Source organism: Muscardinus avellanarius (genome assembly GCF_963383645.1).
Source record: "Muscardinus avellanarius genome assembly, chromosome: 13".
NCBI lineage: Eukaryota > Metazoa > Chordata > Mammalia > Rodentia > Gliridae > Muscardinus > Muscardinus avellanarius.
Genome location: NC_137799.1, coordinates 90954266 through 90976573, shown reverse-complemented (window position 1 = coordinate 90976573; position 22308 = coordinate 90954266). Strand labels below are relative to the sequence as shown.

At 42.6% G+C, this 22308-nt stretch overlaps 1 protein-coding gene across 1 annotated transcript in view; it reads right to left on the bottom strand.

The window, feature by feature from the left end:
- Nucleotides 1-22308, bottom strand: part of NTRK2 (neurotrophic receptor tyrosine kinase 2) — a gene marked incomplete at both ends in the record, with an annotated part of 373926 nt that overhangs the window by 156969 nt on the left and 194649 nt on the right. The window contains 2 exons of the mRNA XM_080709003.1: nucleotides 5359-5547; nucleotides 11651-11698. Coding sequence (XP_080565129.1) covers nucleotides 5359-5547; nucleotides 11651-11698 — 237 coding nt within the window. The remainder of the gene's footprint in view (nucleotides 1-5358; nucleotides 5548-11650; nucleotides 11699-22308) is intronic.

Genomic DNA, 22308 nt, shown 5'->3' with positions numbered 1-22308 from the left:
CTAGCTATGGGAGACTGTGGCACCAAGAGGGAGAGAGAATTGTATTGGGACTTGCGGAATGCCAGCAATGCACCATGACAGCCCCCATGGGACAAGTTGTCAACCCAGTGTGCCATAAACGAAGCAATTTCTAAGGATCCTAAAATAACTGCATTCTCTCTGCCCAGGTGCTCACGCTGGGCAGAATAGGCTTAGCTTATTTTTAAAGTGCAGGCCATGGCTTTCAAAGGCATACAAACAGTTCCCAAAGCAGCTATTATTTGGCCAATTAAATGCTTAGAAGAAAATATATTTTTGAAAGACCAAACTCAGAGGCAAAGGACAAGAGAAAGTGCTAAAGAACTGTTTCTACCTGTTCATGTATCCTATCCCTGGCCACAAAAATGGACCACAGTCATGGGATTGCACCGAGGTTTGAAGATAACCTTGGGTGACTCTCAGGGCCCTCATCCTTTGATCTAATGAACTCCTGGGGTCCTGGATGTAATTCAAAATTTTTGCTCCCCTGTATTCAAAGTGATATTGCAAATATGTTCAAAACCTCTGCAGCTCTCTGAAAAATGTCACCTCCGTTCCCTCCCTTTGTTGGTAACACAATGGCGAAGTGGACTTGGCAGTTAAGAGGAGCAGGATGGGAACCCAGTATGATATTTTCAATTACTGTTCAAACATTTGCGCTCTTTTAACATCTTACTTCCTCAGTCCTAGCTGGTCTGTGAATCTGTGCTTATCTACATAATGGCCTAATAAGCATGTGACCAGTGGGAACGCGCGCGCGCGCACACACACACACACACACACACACACGCTACCTGGAGAAATATGGCACACTCTGGAGGAAATCAGTAAATGTCCATTTTGTTGGAAATGTAATCAAAGGGGGGGATCAAAACTTTTTATATGCATCTGCCACAGGTAATTACTAGCCCTAGGTGTGTGTGGAGGGCATGCTCTGTGAAGACAAACACATACACGCACATATTTCGAGATGATTCTCATTGACCCTACCTAATTTACAAGGCTGCTCTAGAAAAGACACAGTTTCAGGAATGACAATGAGTCTACGTGTTACAGTGCAGTTCCACCCTTCAAGAGTCAAGCCAAGATGGATGCTTTGGAAGTTTTGCTGGTTAATAGGTTTGTTTGTCTGTCTTTCAGCTCAGAAGGTATGTTTCCATTGCTCCCTGTCAAAAACTCTCTTGGCAGTCAAGGAGAGGATAGCAGCACAGCTACCCTTGAGCCAACTTTGCAAATCATACTGGGAAACCACCCCATGCTGTAAGACGATGTGGTGTTCAGACAGGTCTAAACAGACTAGTTGAATTAAGGACCAATTCCAGACTTTATGTTGCTGAGCTCATCAGCTCCATCTTGCCATCCTGATTGATCGAGGAGATGGGTCTACAGTTAAAGTGGCATAGCACTTTGAGGGCTTAGTCATTAGAGCACACTGCTTTGTCTTGGGAAGGCAACTTCTTGCTTGGCTAGGTTATGGAAGCTAAGGAGTGACGTCAAGGTGTTGTCTGGCCAGAATTTGTAGATAACCATAGAACTCTTCTCCTCCATCAGGCATGGATTTAGCCTTCCTGCAGTGACACAGGAGCCTCCAAATACCAAATTATTATCAGGCGGTCTTGGGGGAACCTCTGGGCCCTGCAATAAAGTAGACAGACTTGCTATTGGAAAGTGCTCGGGAGCAGTTCAGTTCTGTTCAGATTGCTCTAAAATTCTGCAAACCACCTCTGGACTGGGTCACTGAAAACTGCCACATGACTCCTGAGAGTGAAAATGTACTTCAGGGGATATAATCTATAATCATCCTTTACTTAAGCAATTTAGGCGTCGCTTAAAGAAATCTGTTTTGATTGTGTTATTTTGCTTGTTTCTTCTTTAAGGAAAAGCTGTGCACACAGTGAGGCTGCATCACTTGGGCAAAGCCTCTTCTGATCATCGATAAAATAGTGTTTATATTAATCAGTCTTTAAGGTCTAACTCAGAGTACAAGCAGGTAGAAACAGGTAGTAGATAGTGGACCAAATCGGATGCACAGTGATGTATTTTATTTATCCCACCTACTGTTTAAAACCTTGGACATTTCAAATAAATGATAAATACCTGTTCTCCCTGGGAAATTTTGGAGCATTTGATAAAGCTAGGCTCATGGTCCAGCATGGCCTTCGGTCTCTATATCATTTTTCTGACCTAGTCTCTTTCTCATATTGGTTCCCAGATCCCGGTAAGTAATTGGGATGTAGGGTTTTCAAGAAAGTATCCTATCTTAGTGCCTTTCACATTGCACTGTGATTATCTACTGGATGATTTAACTACTGGAAGTCCCCAGTGAGATTCCCGGAGGGCAAAAACAAGCCATCATTATGACTGACTCTCTATTTACTAGAATTATGACAATATTATTGGCAATCAACAATTATTTAGCAAATTGAAATTCACTAGATTAGATTATTAAAATGTAGCGACATGAGACAAAGGTCATCCTCTATAAAGTAAGGCATATATTCTAAAGCAAACATATTTGATTGCATATAGGTTTGAGAAAGAGAAGTAAATATTTCTAGTTTGTGGCCCAAGACCCTTATAGATTAGGAGGGCAGAGTTGCTGTATCGTCCACATGATATTTTTCTTAAAGCACATGAGAAAAGTTCTAAACTGTCTCTGAGATCTTCTTAAACATTTTCAGATACCATCTATGCAACTACTTAGGAGAGTACTTCTTTTGAGTTATTAAAATAGAAGTGAGTTTATTAAAATATTACATGAGAATCGTCTTATTGAAAGCCAAACTCTCAAAAATTCATGGACCTATAGCAACAGATCCCTCTGTATGATCTCTGCATCTTAAAATGTTTTAATTTCTGAATAACTATAAGTAGTATATCCACAGAAAGGATTTTTTTGTTCAAAGCTTATTTCTGATAAATCTGTTAACCAAATCTGTTCAAACTGAACATTGCTTTTTTAAAGTATGCATAATAAACTACACTGTAGAAGTTTGATAGGAAGAAAGGCAATGAAAATGGCCATAAGTTATCCTTACTTATGACATTCTGCTAGTAATTAATATTTCAGTAATAGATAGCCACATCTGGTCAATATCTGGCCAACATTAAAGACTGAGTGTGCCCCATCCTATAAAGGAATCATTCAAAAGATGAAGTCACTGCTCCTCAGGATCTTACAGTCTAACCTAAGTAAAACTATGGGAACACGTGCACTAGCGTGGCCATACTCAATACTGAACACAGGTAACAGATATATGGAAGTTAAATTTCAAAAAGGACGGAGTAAAGAATGGCATTATGAAAAGGTAAAGGGAAGAGTAAAGGTAAATTTCTTATCCCATTTTTTCAAAAAAAAGGATTCACAGAGCATGTGTGTTTGCATGCGTTTTTAAATCATCTAAGAGTGTATGTAGCTTAGTGCCTGCAAAAAGCAAATTCTTTTCTGATAATAAAGTAAACAGTGGTTGAGAATACTAAGCTGAGAAAGGATGGCTGGTTCAAGGACTAAGTGAGAGATTATAAGGAAGAAAGAATGGTCACCTGGAGACTCAGTGGTCTGCGCTTTGGAGAGAGGCCCGAGGCTGAGGGGAGCTGCACGTCTCCTCGAGTCTCTTTCAGTTCTTTCCAGGTGGGGTGATAGAGAGTGACTGAGCCAGAAAACGGAGGCCTCCTACAATAACCAGAATGTTTACCCAAATCTCCAGACTCTCGATGAAGGAGATGGCCTTTGAAAACTTCCTTTTAGGGCTTCTAAGGGGGAAAGCACCTGTGGTGGAACCGCAGACTCAGCAGTCATCTGGCCCCTTCCTCCCAGGGCTTCTCGTCCGTTACTTACTCTGCTTTGTGGCTCATGTGCTCACTTTCTCTAGTGGACATGTTGGCCTGATTGTAGCTACTTGATTATACTGCTTTGATTATACTTCATTGAAAAGGAAAGGATACTTTGTGAAGGTATGTTGATTTTAGTCAGCCTTGATTAGTATGTGGGCTTGAGCTAGTTGAAGTACATCACATAGCCTGGACCTAGAAGAATGCTTACCTCACCAAAGAATGCTTCATTTTAAGCAAAGCCTTCATTCATCGGTTCATACCATAATGACCATTAGGTCTAATAACACTTTGCTTTCAAATAGTACTTTCTAGTTCAAGGAGCTAAATATCATTTACCCATATTTTTCTATTTTTCTTGTCATATTATAAATTCAGCTAAAATCTATGGTGAAACCCAGCATCACACATTATAAGCTTATAGTATTGTCCTTTTTAACACTTAACCTCAAGGCCAGTCTTACTTAAACATACTTGGGATAGACATGGAATAGGAAGAAATTATAGATGTTTCCTGACATACAAACAGATCTGATATACATTGCTAAGCCCTTTCATCTCACAAGGGTTTTAAGAAGAAAGTCAATCCCTGAAGCCTACCTTTGCAATACTCCTTCCTTACTTCTGAGATGGGGCAGGAGAATAACATTTGAGACAGAATAAGAACATGCAAATAGACACAAGTTTCCCACTCAACAGTACCAGCGAACCCCTAAGGTCGGGGCCACCGGTTGTCCTATCCATCCTCTTACTCATATATGAAGGAAGACCTTGAGTTCCAATGGCAGAAGGCCATGTGCCCACTGTGGTTTTATTTTTGGGTGTCCTTAAACTTCTGCTTCCTATTTTGTACTTGAGCAATGGCTCAGAGGATAGGCTGAGAAGCTCTGAGATAAACCCCAAGCTTGCTAGTGGAGGATAATGGGTTAATGGAGTTCTGAAAAGGAAAGGCCAGTCTGCTTCACATGCACAGCATCTGCTGCGATGTCTCTTTGCCATTGTGGCACCACCATGAGGCCTCATGCTGGGAACTAGTACTCATTAAAGAATACACAACTACCCAAATTGATACCACCTGTGTGCAACACAGCATCTTTCCAACTACCTCAAGTGCCTATTTTAATTACTTTCAATAAACCAGATTTAAATTACATCAATTACCTGTCATCTATAACTAATGCATATGTACTCTAATGATACTTCTGGTTTCTGTCTCTATCTTTCTCAAGATAAGCATGCCTTGATTCCAACTTCATGTTGACAAATGGTTTGGGGAAATGGATCCCAAGAGAAGATAGTATCTGCCCACAATTCCCATCCCAGCAGGAGACATTCCCTGAGAATTCTGTAAGCAGCACACTGAAGGATCTAGTCTGCAGGCCAAAGGCTACCAGGACCCTCAGACATTTCACCCGCCCTCCAGTTGGCCTTGTCAGGAGTTCTGATAAACACATTTCTTGATAGAGCGATGCAGAAAATGAGCCAGTAAGTATGAATAGCTGTACTTACATGTGTCTGGCTTGAGCTGACTATTGGTGATGCCAAAGTACTGGGGATTTTCAATGACCGGGATCTTGGTCATTCCAATAATGACAGCATCGGGGCCACCCTCAGAAGAGGATGGAGTGTTACTTCCATTGGAGATGTGGTGGAGGGGGCTGGCAGAGTCGTCATCATTGCTGATAACCGAAGCTGGGCCTGGAGGTGGAAAAAAATAGATATTTTTCTATAACTTAATGGCTTAAATGGAGCTATAATTCATATGCATTAAATTCACCCATTTCAAGTGCACAATTCAATGGGATTTGGTTCCATTTGCAGAGCTGTGCAGTCATCAGTACAATCTCACTTTAGGACATTTTTACCCCAATTAGCACACATCCCCCATTTTCCCTGCTCCCAGTTATAGGACTGCACAAATTTAATCTCCATCTCCGTGAATTTACTTATTCCGACACTTCACCAAAATGGACTAATGCAATGTATGACATTTTGAAAATGGCTTCTTTCACTTAGCATAATGTTTTAAAGGTTCATCCAAATTGTGGAATGTGTAAGTACTTCCTTTTTATTGCTCAATAATGCTACGTTGAATGGATCTGCTAAATTTGTTTATCTATCCGTGCATCCACTGAAAGATGTTTGGCTTATTTGAACTATTTGGCCATTAGGAATAATGCAGCTATGAACATTTATGTACAGGCTTTTGTATGGACACATGTTCTTCTGTCTCCTGAGCGTAATGGGTTGATCATGTGGTAGCTTTGTGTGTAACACTTTGTTTACAAGTTGTTTTCCAAACAGCTATGCCGTTCTGAATTCCCACCAGCAATGTATAAGAGTTCCAATTTCTTCGTTTCCTTCTTCCTAATTGAGTAAGCAGATTTTCTTTCTGTCCCATGAACACCTTTAGAATACTCTGTCCCTGAAACTCCCAGTGTGAAGTGGGGTTTCCCATTTCACAGGGCACTGAAAATGATGCTGATAATTACAAGATCTGAGCTTCCCACCTCTGCACTCTGGACAAAGCACCTACTTTCTTTGTACCTCTATAGATACTTACATTTGGAAAATGTGCAGAGTAGTATCGGCTTGGTTTCTTTTGAGACAACCCAGATGAAAATATAGTGTAAGTCTGAATGTGCTTCGTGAGCGTGAATTACTACTAAGCAATTCTAAGTGAACTTTAACTGGAGGGTTATAACTATATTTTACTGTGCTAACCCTGTCTTCCCTATTTTGCTCTATTCTGTGAGTATCTGCACCAATTCCATCTACAAAATATTCTCATCATAGTAATGGGTCAGTTTCATGATAAAGTTGTCTGCCCTTTGCTTCAATATCATTTATGGGTATTAATTGAATGCCTTTATATTAAAGCAGTAATAATAGATTCTTTCTTTCTTTTTTCTCTGTGGTACTGAGGATGGAATCCAAGGGCCTTCTACCTGTAGGATACAACCCTAACCCTATTCTATTTTTTACTTGGAAACAGTATTGCTAAGTTGTTGAGAGTCTCACTAAGTTGCTGAAGCTGGTTTCGAACCTGCAATTCTCTTAGCTTAGCCTCCCAAGTACTGGGATTACAGGTGTACATTACCACTCCTGGAAACAACATTTTTAATATGACTTAAAGTTTTTAGTCCAACACCTCAAAATGTACATGCCCACACATACAGCCTACCGTATCTTGTCTGAAGGATGTGTCTACTGACCAACAAACTTATATTGCTTGCAACCAAAACAGACTTACAAAGATAAGTATTAATGACAATGCTTTGAAGTAGATATGGTTACTCAGGATAGAAACTCCAGGGGCAGGAAGTAGACAAAACATCTTAGATATACCTAACGTATACTGAATGAGTGCAGGGTTCCATGGAAGAAGGTCAGTAGCCATGACTACTGGCATAAACCAAGAAAAAGGTGGGAAACCACAAAGATATAGAAGAAAGGAAAAAGGGGAGTGGAAAGGCAGAGTCAAGTACCCAGCCAGGGCACAAGGCCTGAGAGGAAAGGGAAAGTCTGAAGTAGCAATTTCTGTACAAGGACCTAGCTCCACTGTGGCCCCATGAGCATTTCAGTCCCCACCTTTCCTTCACACTTGATTGCTTCAGTGAAAAGCATAGCGATTCCAAAAACAAACATCTTGGCAGGGACTCTGATAACAATTTCGACTCTCCTAGGTGACATAATGATAACCCATCCCATAATCTCCAAGAGCCATTGCTTTCCCCCAACCTTTGTAGGGGATTATCACAGTGTGTAGAGATAACAATTGATATTCCCCAGCTAGCTGTGTCTTAAACAAACTATGCAGGAGGAAGCCAACTGCTATTATAGGTAATTTTTAAAACATTCTCTCAATGGGATGTGCATTAAGTTGCCTTTAATGATATACTCTGGCTTAATTCCGCAAACAAGTCCTCACACAGCCAATTCAGAAGGTGCAGAACTCTCGAAGCCAAGGCCAGCCCACCGGTGGTGCTATCTTGCGCCTCGCTCACCTGTGTTAGCAAAAAGCGGAAATCCTGCCAAGAACAGCCCAAAAAACAAGTTCTTTCTAATATCCCCAACCATCCCTGTTTTATGACCTGCTTCCTGACAGCCTTAGATCATGAAAATTCTAGCCAGCAATGGAAAATGGAGGCGCATTATGCTAATGTTTCTGCGTGTTGTCAATAAAAACCTTCCTGCCACTGATTCCCTGGCTCAGTCCCCAGAGCAGCTGTTCCCTCCCCTGAGGTTACCAAAGCATGCTACTGCCGGAGCCGCCAGTCAAGGGAGCACATTTCTCAACAGATTCCAAGTCCACCTTTACCTCCAAAAATGCGAGAGTCGGCATTTTTGCAAAATCGTACATGCTGTCAGAAGACCAGCTATATTTCCTTCAGGAGCACCAGCCATGATTAGAAATACATGGACCCCAGCTGATTTCTTCTCTGACCCTCCCCTGGCCCAGGTCAGGCTGTGATCAATACAGCAGCATTCAGTCCTTTGGGGGAGGTTAATACACAGAAGACAGTCTTGAGCTCTTTCCAGGAACTCAGGCTTGGACTCACCTGCCCACTATTCAGTGGACCGTCAACTCCATTCTTCCCCCAAATTTCTCCAGTTAAACCTCTGACCTTCCTAAAATAGATGGCAAGCAAACAGGTTCTTGTTTGGGAAAGGGGGGGAATCACACACAGAAGTGGTATCCAGTATCAAAGATAATTTTTCAAAAGCCCTTTCACTTCGCAGAAATTCACTGTTGACAAATCGGAGCGACCCAAACCTCAACAATTCATCAAGTGGAATATTAATTCAAGCACTGCTTCCTTCGTTATTGATGTGCCCAGATCCAGAAGACTGATGTGGCTGGTAAAGCTGCAGGAATTAAGCCCGTTTTTCTATGAATATTTTGAAATAATGAAATGCAGGGCGCAGCAAAGTTGGGAGGGGGCAAAGCTCTCCACGGGGACAATGGATGTCTATACAATTTGACAGCAGCCTGTCTGTGCGTATCACGGGATATGTCTTTGTGTGTCTGTGCATGTATTTGAGCAGACACCAAGAAAAAGACAGAAGAGTCAGAGGCACATCACAGCTTGTTACAAGAAATGCATATAGGACCTAAAAAATGTATTACAATATTAATATAAAGTTTTAAATTGCTGGCTATATTATGTGCAGAATTTGGGGTAGATAGTTCTCATTACTGAGCTGAAAAATAGGAGTTATGCCTGGAAATATTTTAGCCCATTTTTATTTTAATATATCTTAGGTGCAAAGAAGCTTTAATTTTTCCTTTTATCAGAGCCACTTGGTAACATGTCCTACACATTTGACTGTTGAGACATTTCTAAGCCTAATTTAGACTTCATTTCCAGTGATACAAATAGGGAAAGGTCAGCAGGGACAGTGTTTTTTTCTTTCAATATCAGCAGTGCCCTCAAGGTGAGGGGAGGAGTGTTCACTCCCAGCAAATGTATTAACTATGCCTTTTTATTTTTTGTATTCTATACTTTGCTAGCTGGGGTCCTGCTTACACTGGAGAAAGTGTCTGCCCCAGGGTTAGCCACTTACTGGAGATATTAAATACTTTGCTTGCAAGTGCACACATCTCACATATAAACCAACAAACGCAGAGTCTACACCCCGTCACCTCCCTCACCTGGCCCTTACGGTCCAGGCTGCTGCCTAGCTGCCCTCATCAGCCCAGGGCCAGGTGGGTACCACGAAACTCAGGACAGGCCTTCCGCCCCAGAGTGCTGAAATTGCTCCAACTAGCCAATCCTAAATCTACTTTCTCTGCCTCATCCCTTCTTTCCCATGGAAGCCACAATAAGGGCTTTTACTCCTGTTTTCTCCCTCTGCCTCCTGAGGGACCCCAAGGTTTCCCCGTGAACACCCTGTGGTGTGGTGTGACCCTGCTTGGGAACTATCTTTTCAGTGGCCATAGTCTCTCAAACTGTTGGCTTCACCATGCCTGAAGAACAATAGAAACCAGGCGTGGTGGCTCATGCCTATACTCCCAGTACTGGAGAGGCTAAGACCAGAGGATGCTGAAGGTTCAAGGCCGCCCTCAGCAATTTAGCCAGGCCCTGAGCAACTTAGTGAGACACTGTTTTAAAATAAACAAAGCTGGGAGTGGTGGCGCATGCTTATAATCCCAGCATTCAGGAGGCTGAGACCCTGGGGTTGTGGTTCGCGGCCAGCCTCAGCTACTTAGTGAGGCCCTCCACAACTTAGTGGGACCCTGTTTCAAAATAAAGAATAAAAAATACGGCAGAAAAAAATAGGACTGGGGGCTGTGGCTTGAAGGTTGAATACCCCTGGATTCAATGTCCAATACTGAAAAATTAAAAAAATATAACAACCCCAGATTGCCTGGAGCTTGGGCATTTTAATGAATACTCTCTGACATGATCTAAAAGGCACGAAGCCTTCTTCCTGAGGCTTTCTGCACACTCTTCTGCAGTGTGGATTAGCTTGAAAAGCTGTTCATGTGGCCAGCAAGGAAGTCACTGTGCCACAGCACTGCTGTGAGAATTTATTACCCGCTTTCTCCACACACACAACACACGGGACACAACGCCCTACAAAGGGCAGCTTTATAGACTGCCCAGGCAGGATCATCCTCCAGTGTCTTCAAGGGACCAGTGTGCCTGGCTGGGTCTCAATTCTGCCACGGGGTGCTGCCTAGAGGTCCTGAGATGGTAAAGCTTGAGGTTCCAAGGCTGTACCATCTCTATTTCCCCTTGCTGGCTTTCTAGAAGCTTTTTTGCCTTGGAATTCATGGGGTTAGTGAGGCTCAGTGCAATCTCCGCCCCCTTTCAGACCCCGTCTGGCCAAGTTTGCCTCAAACTGAGCTCAGCCCACTGGTCATTCGTGTGTCAGTGGACAGACACTGATTGCGGGTGTTTAACAGAATGAGATCCAATGTCAGATTGAGAAAGGAAAATAAAACAGCCTTCCTAATATGGACAGGATGAGCACAAAGTATAGGGTGGATGGCTCAAAACTGGGTGGCTCCCTCATACCTGTACACTTTCCCAGCTTTGCAATGTTACCTATAACCAACCTTGCTACCAAAATAATACCAAATCAACAGACTTTGTCCACGATTGTCTGATCTTGGAAAGCCACATGAATCGTATCAAACAGTCTATCTTTTATGCCATGGATGCAATTTCCATTCATTGTCTCTGTACCCATAGAAAACACGGAGCAGTTTGGAGGTCCCGGGAGATCACACCTGACTTCAGTCCTAATGATGATCTGCATCATCTGTATTCACGCTATCCGCTACAGACCCTGTCCTCCATTGTCAGCACGCGGTCTGAATGCACAGAATAGAATGCAATCAAGCACAAATCACAGCGTCTGGACTTTAAAGTCTGTTTTGGAAAGAGAAATGGTCATAAATGAACAGCTGATTTGTCGATTCAGAATTCTCTTATATCTTGGCCAATGGAAAGGGTTTAGAGCCAAACACGGATGCTGGGTTTTTTCAGCCAACTCTGTGCTGTGTGGAGTTGTGGACTTGTGTCGCGTGTGTGCCCTTTACAAATGCATCCCTACATAGAACTAGGATGGCAGGGGACACCGCCCCACAACACAAAAACCACTCATTGGACTCACTTAGCAAAAGTCATGTCTGTTCTAGAAAAACTCTAGACCTCCTTCTCCAACAATGCAGAAACCAGAAGCACAGAAAATGAGTCAAGGGCCAATGAATATAAAGGTGTCCAAGTCATTTCATCTGAATTAAACAGCACAGACTTGTGACTTATCCAAAGAAGGAATAACTACTTACCAACACCTTGTCTTGATTTTACTTTCCCCAATCCAAACCATGAGAAATCTGAAAACCACAACAAGACATAAAATAAACTTCGAAAGAGAAGTATAAACCGGAGGCGGTCAGCACTGTCCTGAGCCAGATACCTCTAGAACCCTCCCCACCCAGAATTAAAACAAACCAACATGAAAGCCCACTAGGGACCGACACGTCAAGACTTTCTCCCAAACTCCTGAAAGCCCACCCTCCAGAGACTTGGGAAAAAATTTATTTCTCATCCTGAGAACCTAGAAGTTCAAATCAGATAAGAGACAGCAGCCTGCCTTCCAGAAAACAAATGGCCCAAACTCAGCTTCAGCACTGAGCTGGTTTCTTTCCTCTTCACTTTCTTTCTTCCCCCTAAGTGGAGACTGTTGCCTAGTATTAAATCACCCAACAGGGAAGCTGTGGGTGAAGACACACAATGTATTTGACAAGTGCATAACGGATGGCTCTGAACCACAGCAATGTGGAAAAATAGTGTGAAATAAAATTATCTTTTTATTTTTATTGGTGCATTGTAGTCATACATTTTTTTTCCGGTGGTACTGGGGTGGAACACAGGGGCTTTTTACCTCTGGACTATACTCCCAGACCAATTTTGTATTTTATTTGGAAACAGGGTCTCACTAAGTTGCTGAGAGCCTCACTAAGTAGCTGAGGCAGCTTCGAAACTGTGCGATTCTCCTGTCTCAGCCTCCCAAGTACTGGGATTACAACGTGCGCCACCTAGCCCGGCTTGTAGTCATACATTCCAATGGGATAAAAGATGGTGGAGGCATACATGCACACATCACCCGATTAGCCCTTACCCAGTTCCCGCTCCATTCCTTCCCCTTCCCTCCTTCTCATGCTTGGCTTAGTGAATGATTTTGATATGTTTGCTAAAGTACATCATATGCTTTAGAGAATTTCCCTCATCCCCCTCCCATCCCCACAGATAGGTCACCTTATTTGCTCATCTAACAGATTCTTTTTGCAGCTCAGACAGGCAGCAGAGAAGGAAGGAGAGATCCATGGGACAGCTGACACATGAGCTGGATGAGTTTGCAGGAGGGAAAAAGGGGTCTGAATTCTGTGTGTATTCCCGCTATTGGTTTGCCGTGTGACGGTGGGCAGCGTACACAGCAGACTCCTCTAGGCCCACGTAAGAAAAGTCCCCCACATACTGGGAGGGGCTCCAGGCAGTAAAGGCCAGTGAAATATCTATTCTGTGGGCCCAAAAGTCCCCTTCTAGGTAATTTCCACTGGGTTCAAAGTGAAATTTGCACAACAGGGAAGTCCCTGGATATAAAGCAGATAAAGAGAACGGAGCCCAAATCAGTGACTCTGCAGAGCACTTAGGCTCTGCGCTGAGTTTTACAGGCAGCCAGGATAATAGGCTAGCTAGGAGAAGGACCAATTTAAGTGAAACAACCGCTTGCACACTCAAGACATCTTGCTAAGTCACTGTAGTAATTATTGTTACTGTTTTTCTTTTGAGGCTAAGTTTAGACTTTGCTTTCCGGGTATCCTACAACTTCAGCCCTCCAATCTCAAAGTGGAATTGTGCTTCTGACTGATTGATGTTCCTCTTCAAGCTTCCTTCCAGGTTTTAGAAGACCAGATGAAGGCCTGGCCTCCATCCAAAACCAAATAAAGACCCTTTGCACAGAAGCCAGTGAGCTTCCTTGACCGCAGCTGAGTCTAGCCAGGCAGTGTCCTGCCTGAAGACGTAATGATGAACCCCATTCAAAACAGGGTACGTTTCCCACTGGTAACTTTTGTTTTTTGTATTTGCCTAATTTACCTTATTTTTTTTTTTTAAATCAATGGAACTTTTTTAAGAAAATACTTTTTGTACTGGTGATTAAGCCCAGGGGTAATTTTTGAAATAGCATCTCACTAAGTTGCTGAGGCCGGCCTCAAAGCTATAATCTTGATGTTTCAACCTCTTAAATACTGAGATCGCAAGTGTACACCACCACACTTGGAATTTAGGTACATTTTTTTTTAGTTACATTTCCATTTTACAGAGAATCCACCAAAGTCCAATAGCAATCCCTCAGTGGTGGCATATTTCAGATTATTTTTCAATCATCCACTAAAATAAACACAACTGCAGTAAACATCCTACACAGCTAAAGTGCCTCCCCTTCTCAAACATTCTTCCAATAGGATAAATCCTAGAAGTGGAATTGCTTGTTGAAAGGGATGGAGATTGTAAACGTGGCTTTCATGTTGCAGCAGGTCTCACTGTCACCAGCAGTTCTTAAGAGAAACTATATTTTTGAGTCCCGCCCAAAGAGAAAGCTAAAGGTGAATCATCTCCTCCTCCTGTCCAGTTAGGGTCCACCTAACTGAGCAGAGGCCTGGCAAGCCCTCTCCTCCCATCTGTGCCCCATGGAACCCTCACACTCCACGTTGCCCAGGCTGGCGTTTTGCCCCAGTGGGATAAAGACAACCGCAGATGAGAAAAGTCTGAGACTCCTCTCTCTTAGGCAGCCACCCATCCACTCAGTGCCCCACCCGCCCCAGACAAGTCTCCCTTGGTCCTTAGCCACACCTTGTTTGGATAATAAGTCAGCCTGTGCTTTTTGACCAGGAACTGAAACACAGGGCGGTGCACACACTTGACAAGTTCCCAGCTTGTAGGGACTGAGCAGACACCCAGTCTTCTGAGGACAGACCCAGTTGTTTTTCCTCAGTCTTTCTTGCTTGCCTTTCCAAAGCTCCAAAGTAGCCCCAAACACCACAATTAGAGTTCAGTTTTACATATGAAAAAATACCATAAATGGTTCCTCATCCTCATTTGTTTTTTCAACAGGCAGAGCAGAGAAATCAGAAAGAGGTGAGCTGCGGAGCCTGCCTCCGGGGCCTCCAGGGGAGGACGAGCCATCCCGCGTGTGGGTCCAGGGTGTGTGGGCGCTCAGAGCATCTATTCTATCCTAGAGGAGAGGCGGGGCTCAGAGAGAGTCCTCTGACGTCTGGAGAACAGATTAGAATTAACCAAGGATGGGGAAATAGCAGACGAAAGAGTACACAGGTCTTTTGTCATGATGATGGGTCAATCTCAGTTTTTGACTTGACAGTGATATGAAGGGGAGACACACTCAGGAGACACTGTGCTTTAAGTTTTGAAGTTGAATCTTTTCCCAGGGTAGACCTGTGCTGTGAGACGCTCAGTAGAGATGCAGGGCAAAGGCGGTGAGCCGTGCGCAGCTCCTGGTCAGCCCAGCCAGCATGAGAATATATACGAATGGTGCTCTACCGTGCAGCCGGCACTTTCTGGATATTTCACTTCCTGTTTTCACATCCCATCATGTCCTCAATAACTTAAATGAGACATTGAACACTTTAGTATAAAACAGGCTTTGTGTTTTATGATTTTTCCCAACTGTAGGCTAACATAAGAATTGTTTTTGAGGTTAGGCTGGGCTAGGCTGGGATGTTCAGTAGCTTAGGAATATTAAGTTCAATTGACAGTGGGCTTATCTGGACATAACTTCATTGTAAGTTGAGGAACATGTGTATTCACTATGAGTAGGATAATTACGACTAATGTGGAATATAGTAATGGGTCAAGGGGGTGATGTCACTATAAGGGGGGAAAAACAGAAAAATAGCAAGAGTCAGGTCAAGAGTTTGGATTTTAGAGCAAAAATCGTGGTGCTGGGTGTGGTGGCCCAGCTCTGTAACTCCAGTACTTGGGAGGCTGAAACAGGAGGATCACAGATTCAAAGCCAGCTTGGCCAACTTAGTGAGACCTTGTTTTAAAATAAAAGATAAAAACGACTGGGTGTGTAGCTCAGAGGTACAATGGCTCTGGGTTCATTCAGTACCAATCCTCAGTAACAAAAGCAAATTTTTTATTGTGATGAGGCTCAAACAAAACAAAAATCTTCCAAATCTCAGGCCAGAAAATAAAGATTTGTTTTAGAAACATTATTTTGGCTTCAGGGTAGAATGAGGATTACAGGAGAAAAAAAAAAGAAAAAAAAAGGTCAAGACATTGGTTACAAGGTTTTAAGAGAAATGCAGGTTTTGGGGACATGGGCAGTGAAGAAGAGCCCTCTGGCAGGCATGGGGAGGAAGATCATAGCGCTGGATTCACTGCAAGTTGAGGCAGAATCAGGAGCAAAGTCTGGTGGTGTCAGGGGAGGCAGTGGTGATCCTGGCCGTAGAGACCCCAAGGAACTTAAAGAAAAACAGGTTTAGGAATCAAACTAAGAGCACTGGTTTGAAACATAAATCTCAAGATGTATACGTGGAGAAAATATGAGGGGACTGCTAGAGTTTGGACTCTAAATGTTTCTCAAAGGCCCTGTACCCCTAGGTGCTACTGGAAGGTGGTAGAACCCGTAAGCAGTGGGGCCTAGTAGGAGGTCTTTAGGTCACTAGGGCTGGGCCCTTGGAATGATTAAGGGACCTAGCCCGCCTCCCTCTCTGGTATGTGGTGAGCTGAATTTCTCTGCCGGGTACTTCTGCCTTAATGTGCCATCTTTTTTTTATAAGCTAATTTGCTCTGGCATTTTGTTATAGTGATGGAAAGCTGGTGAACACAGAGACACGTAAGTTTAGCATTATGGGCTGGAGCTCAGGCCACAAACTTAGAGCCCCAAATGTATTTATCCAAATTCTAGAGTACAAGGGTGAATTGGAGGGTGAAAGTGGATTCCAATTTCTTTTTTTTTTTTTTTTTTTTTGGTACTAGGGATGGAACCCAGGGACATTCTACCTTCCAGTCATGCCACTAGCCCTATTATTTATTTTTGAAACAGGGTCTCACTGAGTTGCAAAGGGTCTCACTAAGTAGTAGCTGAGGCTGTCTGTGAACTGTAATTGTCTCAGCCTCCAGAACGCTGTGATTACAAGCGTGCGCCACCATGCCTGGATTCAATTTCTTATTTTGGAAATACAATACCCTATTTTACAAACATAAAGAAGCACCTGACTGAGAAAAACTTTTGATAAAAATTTTTCATAAATTGTTGAAGTATTTTTAAGTTCTCTTTAGAGGTAGCATAATTATATGTAGAAGAGAATACAATTTTCTGAACTCTATCTCAGAGCATTTGGAAAATTTAGCAGATTGGATATAGAAAGGTCAAACGGATACTTCTCTCCTAGAAGCTGCCAGGCATTCAGCAGCTCTTTCTTGATAGATCAGAGCAGTCGTCTTAACACCTTAATGCTAAATTTCATCAGCAAAAATTTCACACAAGGACACACACACACACACACACACACACACACACAATTTCTTCTGATGTCTTCCCCAGGGGAGTAGAGTCCTGCCAAACTTTCTTTTATTTTCTGTTTAATAAGAGACACTTTATTCACAGCAAAAAAAAAAAAAGGGCTCCTTCAGAAACAAATATAGTTGCAGTGAGCTTAAAGAGTCCCTTCCTTTTTGGAATTTAGACCAACAAGTGCTCTAAATTTTAAAGTTGCTCAATTAAATTCATCCCATTCCACAAAAAACAACATTTTTCCTGATCAGAGACGAGGAATGTAGATGAAATATATATATACACACACACACACACACACACACACACACACACACAACTCTAAGATGGAAATGAAGCTAAATACAATAAATAGCAAAAGAGATTACTTTTCAAATGTCTCTCAAAGGAAACAGTTAGAGTTCAGGGAGTTGAAAAGGAATATTTATGATGCAAGCAAGAGAATCAGAGGAAGCGGCCAGAAATGGGCAAAATGGAAGAAACCTGACCGTCCCTGGAGTTGCGGAATCACACAATCATTAAACATGATATTTCCAAGGGTTCTCATCTCAAGAGAATGCAGTTCTGGAATTTATATTTTTTTAAGTTTCAGAAACATCACTTTACAATGTGTGTGTGTGTGTGTGTGTGTGTGTGTGTGTGTGTGTGTGTGTGTGTTAGAGAGAGAGAGAGAGAGAGAGAGAGAGAGAGAGAGAGAGAGAGAGAGCTTTGTTCCTTTTAATGCTGAAGCAATTAAAACTTGCTGTGCCCTCAGTATCTGATGAGGTAAGATGAATCCCCTCCATCCCCCACAAAATGTCTCTAGCATCATGATGGAAGCAAATGTGAGAATAAGGTGTGCTAACAGAAGTGCTCCAACTTCTCACAGCCACTTCTGCTCCCTAGAGGACAGCAGGGGAGTGTGGACCAGGGCTGAATCCAGAGCAGACACTCCAAGTGGTGCTTGGGCTGATCGTTACTTCAGAGAACTGGGAGGATGGCTCGTTAGAGTGGTGGAGAAAGAAGGCAAAAGATCACTTCACTGGCAATAATCAGAGTGAATAATAGCTTCAAATTAATTACAGTTTCTTGGGGCATAGAACAGTGTGGTTTGGGGCCAGGTTTCTACTTCAGTGTAATCTTAATTTTTTACTTAAAGACATAACCCTTGGTAAATGAAAATCCTGTCTCTCCAGCCCCAGTAGAGGGCTCGCTTTGAATTAATGTGCTTCTGGAAATTACAACATGAAAGGGACTTCCTCTGACAGGCTTCACCTGGCTTCCTCCCTTTGCTTTCAATGTGGCTTAATTCCACTGGTCTTTAAAAAAAATAACATTAAGGGGTCCCCACATAATAAAGACAAGTATAGAAATGGTGGGTAAACTGCCAGCTACTTCCCTGAAATCTTTGTTTCTTTTGTTCCTGGCCCACAGCTGGACTACATTCCTCAGTCTCCCTTGGATGTATTTGCAGCCATACACCTCAATTCTAGCCAATAGAGGGTGAGTAGAGCAAGAGGTACCACTCCAGGCCTGGCCCATCGCGACTTCCCAGTGTGCTACCCCTGCTCGTGCCCTTCACCTGGCCAGAATGAGGACACACCTGGACAAACTTGGAAGATTTGACTTGAAGATGAAATATGGCTATTTCAAGCAACAATAAATTCTCCCAGTATGGTATGTGATGTGGACAGAGTAGAACTGATCTCAGAGTTACTATTTCAGAAGGCCAATGATGCCGAGACATTTTTTGCCCAATTTTCCTCCATCGACCATTATCCACTTCAGGACTTATTTACTGTGTTAGGGAACCTGGCCTAGCTAATATATGTAGATAAGGAATATATATATATATATATATATATATATATATATATATATATATATATCCTTGAGTTTTTATTAATTGACTTCATGACTTCTTGAGCCCCCCTCCCACTCAATCACAAATTTAAAATTGTGTTTCTACCCACATGAGCATTGTGTGTGTGTGGGGGGGGGGTACAGGGGATTAAACCCAGGGGTGTCCTACCTTCGAGCTACATCCCCAGCCCTATTTTCTTATTCTTCATTTTGAAACAGGATCTCACTAAGTCTCAGAGGTCCTCACTAAATAGCTGAGGGTGGCCACAAACCTGCGTTCCTCCATCTAAGCTTCCCGAATACTGGTATTACAAGTGTGCTCCACCACACCCAACTCATAAAAGTACTTTTTTTTTTTTTCCTGGAGATAAAGTACACAGATGTCATCAGATTTTTCAAAAGATTCTTCACTCCAAAATGCTAGGAACAATGACAATTCATAAAAGTGCTTGTAGAGACAGAGATTTAAGTGCATAAGTAGTCGTGTTTATATTCTGTTTAGTTCTATTCCCTGTCAACAGTGTGAACGTGGGTGCTAAGAAACACCCACCCTCTCTCACCTAGACTCTCCCAGTTGCTTCTGACTTGTCCTCCCCGTCTTCAATTCTTGCCTCCCTCCTCCTGTCTTTTTCCCACAGAGTAATCATGTTCAAGTATAAATCTGATTATTGCATTTCCCTCTTAAAATCCTTTAGAGGTTTCCAGTTGCATTTTTGTATAAACTGATAATCACTATGGGGTCCTGCATGACTTGCTGAACCGACCGCCCCCCTCCCACTGCCTGGCTTCTCTGAAGCAGCCCCAGTGATTTCTTTCTTGTTCCCGATTACCATACATTTTCCTCGCCTCTTTCCTGAACCATCTTCTACAGCGCTGTCATGTCCATTCTCCTCCTTCAGGTTTCAGGTTGAACAGCTCACTCAACCTCTCCACTCATCAAGGTCTCTTTGAGCCCCTCTCCCCTCACTAATCACACTCATCCTTCTCAGAACATCTCACTTATTTGAGTTAGTGTTGATTGTCCTTTACTTGAATTTGAGCTCCAGGAAGTCTTTGGCTCCCCCAAGGATTCAAAGGAAAGTGGTTTATTAAGTGGAATCCCAGGATGAAAGAGAAGACGTGTACATAAGTGAGACAGGGAGGGCATGCATTCTCCAGTGGCTCATGCTGTGAACAACTGAAGCCCAAAGCCCTGGAGAACGGGGAGTGATAATACAGCATGCCCCTCAGCGTGCCCCATCCCAGATGTGAGGAAGCTGGGTCACGTCTCCAACTACCATCTGGCATTGGCTGAGGGCTTATGCCGAGTACGAGGGTCTGCGGGGGACACTGTGAGCAAGTACAACTTGAGCATCCTTAATCCAAAAATAGGAACTTTGACATCTCCAAAATATGAAACTTTTTAAGTGCTCACATGACATAGGGAAGGAATGGCATACCTGATGTCATGCCAAAAAATTAGAGTGAAAATGTGGGCACACCAAAGGATATTAAGTACAAAATCTCCTAGCTATGTGTATAAGGTATATAGGAAACAAATACATTTTGTGTTTAGACTTCGTTTCATCTGCAAGATATCTTACAATGTATGAGCATGGAATGCTCAACCTACTGTAGGGGGTGGTGTGAGCTGAGAGAATGTGGGTGGGACACCCACAGCATTTGTTGCGAGATCCTGTGTGTACAGTTCACTGCTATTGCCAGTGCTTAGGAAAGACTCTCAAAAATACATTTGGAATGAATAAGAAGAACAGCTTTTTAGAATCATATCAATATAAAGTGTAAAAAGTGCAAGGAAGCTGGACATGGTGGCACATGCCTGTAATCCCAGTACTTGGGAGGCTGAGACAGGATGATTCCAGGTTTGAGACTAGCCTCAGCAATTTAGCTCAGCAACTTTGCAAAACCCTGTCTCAAAATAAAAATAAATAAAAAATAAATGGCTGGGAGTGTAGCATGGAGGTAGAATAGTTCAACACACGGTGCCAAAAAAACAATGCAATGAAGCTGGGCATGGTGGTCCATGCCCATAATTCCAGTACTTGGGAGGCTGAGCTAGGAAGATCACAATTTTGAGCAAACCTCAGCAACTTTAAAAGAGCCTGTTTCAAAATAAAAAAGTAAACAGCCTAAGGATGTAGCTCAGAGGTAGAATGTCCCTAGGTTCAATCCTTAGGACCAAAAAGAAATACAATGAAAATGCCAATATGTAAATTATACACTCAACATAAAACTATGATATTTTGCATACATGCTTGCTACCCTCCTGATACATCTGTGGCTCTCCAATGGAACCTCCCTGGAGACAGACATTTTTCTTGTGTTGGTCCCTGGACAACATGGTGTAGCAATTATCTACATAGCATCTGTATTGCAGTCAAGTATGTAGTAATCTAGAGACGACCTCAAGCATATGGGAGGATGTGCACAGGTGATGTGCAAATCCCATGCTATTTTACATGAAGGACTTGTGCAGCCAAGAATTTCCGTACACCTGTGTGGTCCTAGGGCCAATTCCCAGTGGCTACTGGGGGATGACAGTATTTAAAGGTGAGCAATACTTTGGATCCAGGGTCCTGAGAATAGTGCAGAATAGAGACCCTGGGGTAGCTGTCTGAAGATGGAACTCTCTCCACACAAGAAATGAACAGCATGACCTTGAGTGAGTCATCTACCCCCTTGCAGACTCTGTTTCCTCCTTCATAAAGACAGAGTTTGAAAAATTACACTTAAGGCCAATTCAAGCTCTGCCAGTCAATAGAACTGAAGATTAGGTGCCTATGACTGAGAATATACGGACACATTGCCTTATATAGCTGTCCTGAGCCTGGTATTTTGGGAATGTGAGATCATGTGCAATTTAAGGAAAAGCATTCACTCAACTGACCTAGATTTTTCTCCAGCTAAATAATACTCAGATACTTTGGGGTTATTATTTCTTTCTTTTAAGAGAAAAGGCCTGTTCTCTGTGAAAGCAATTCTTAAAAAATGGTACTTGCATATACTTGCTGAATACTTGCTATATGACAGAAAACTTACTAGACATTAGATGCTACGTTAATTAGGAAAATTAATCAGCTTCTATTGATATCTTTTTAAAAATCATAATAAAAGTCTTAAATCCCAAAGACTTAAAGCTCAGAAGCCTCGGGTAGAAAAGAGTGAAGCTAGACTTGCTTTAAACATATCAAGATATCCTGGTCCCAGATTTCAAACATTAATTTGGAGAGAGAAATGTCAACTATTTCTCTTTCGATTTGAACATCTGGAATAGCGCCCCCAAATCAGGGGGATGACCTCTTGGTTGCTCACAATAATCTGCATATACTGTTGGGTCTTTAAAACCTATTGTAAATTCTGGGAAACTTTCTTCAACAAAAGCAGGCATGGTCTTCCGTGGGTGGGTAAAAATGGAACCGAGATCTTTACTAATTACTTTCCAAGCTTGGGACTTAGAGCAAAGCAGGGTCAACCTCTGGTTAGTAACAAAAGTTGACAGAAGTGAGAACATCATATCAAAGCTTTTCCTTTCTACTGTGTACCCCAATGAGGGCTCAAAAT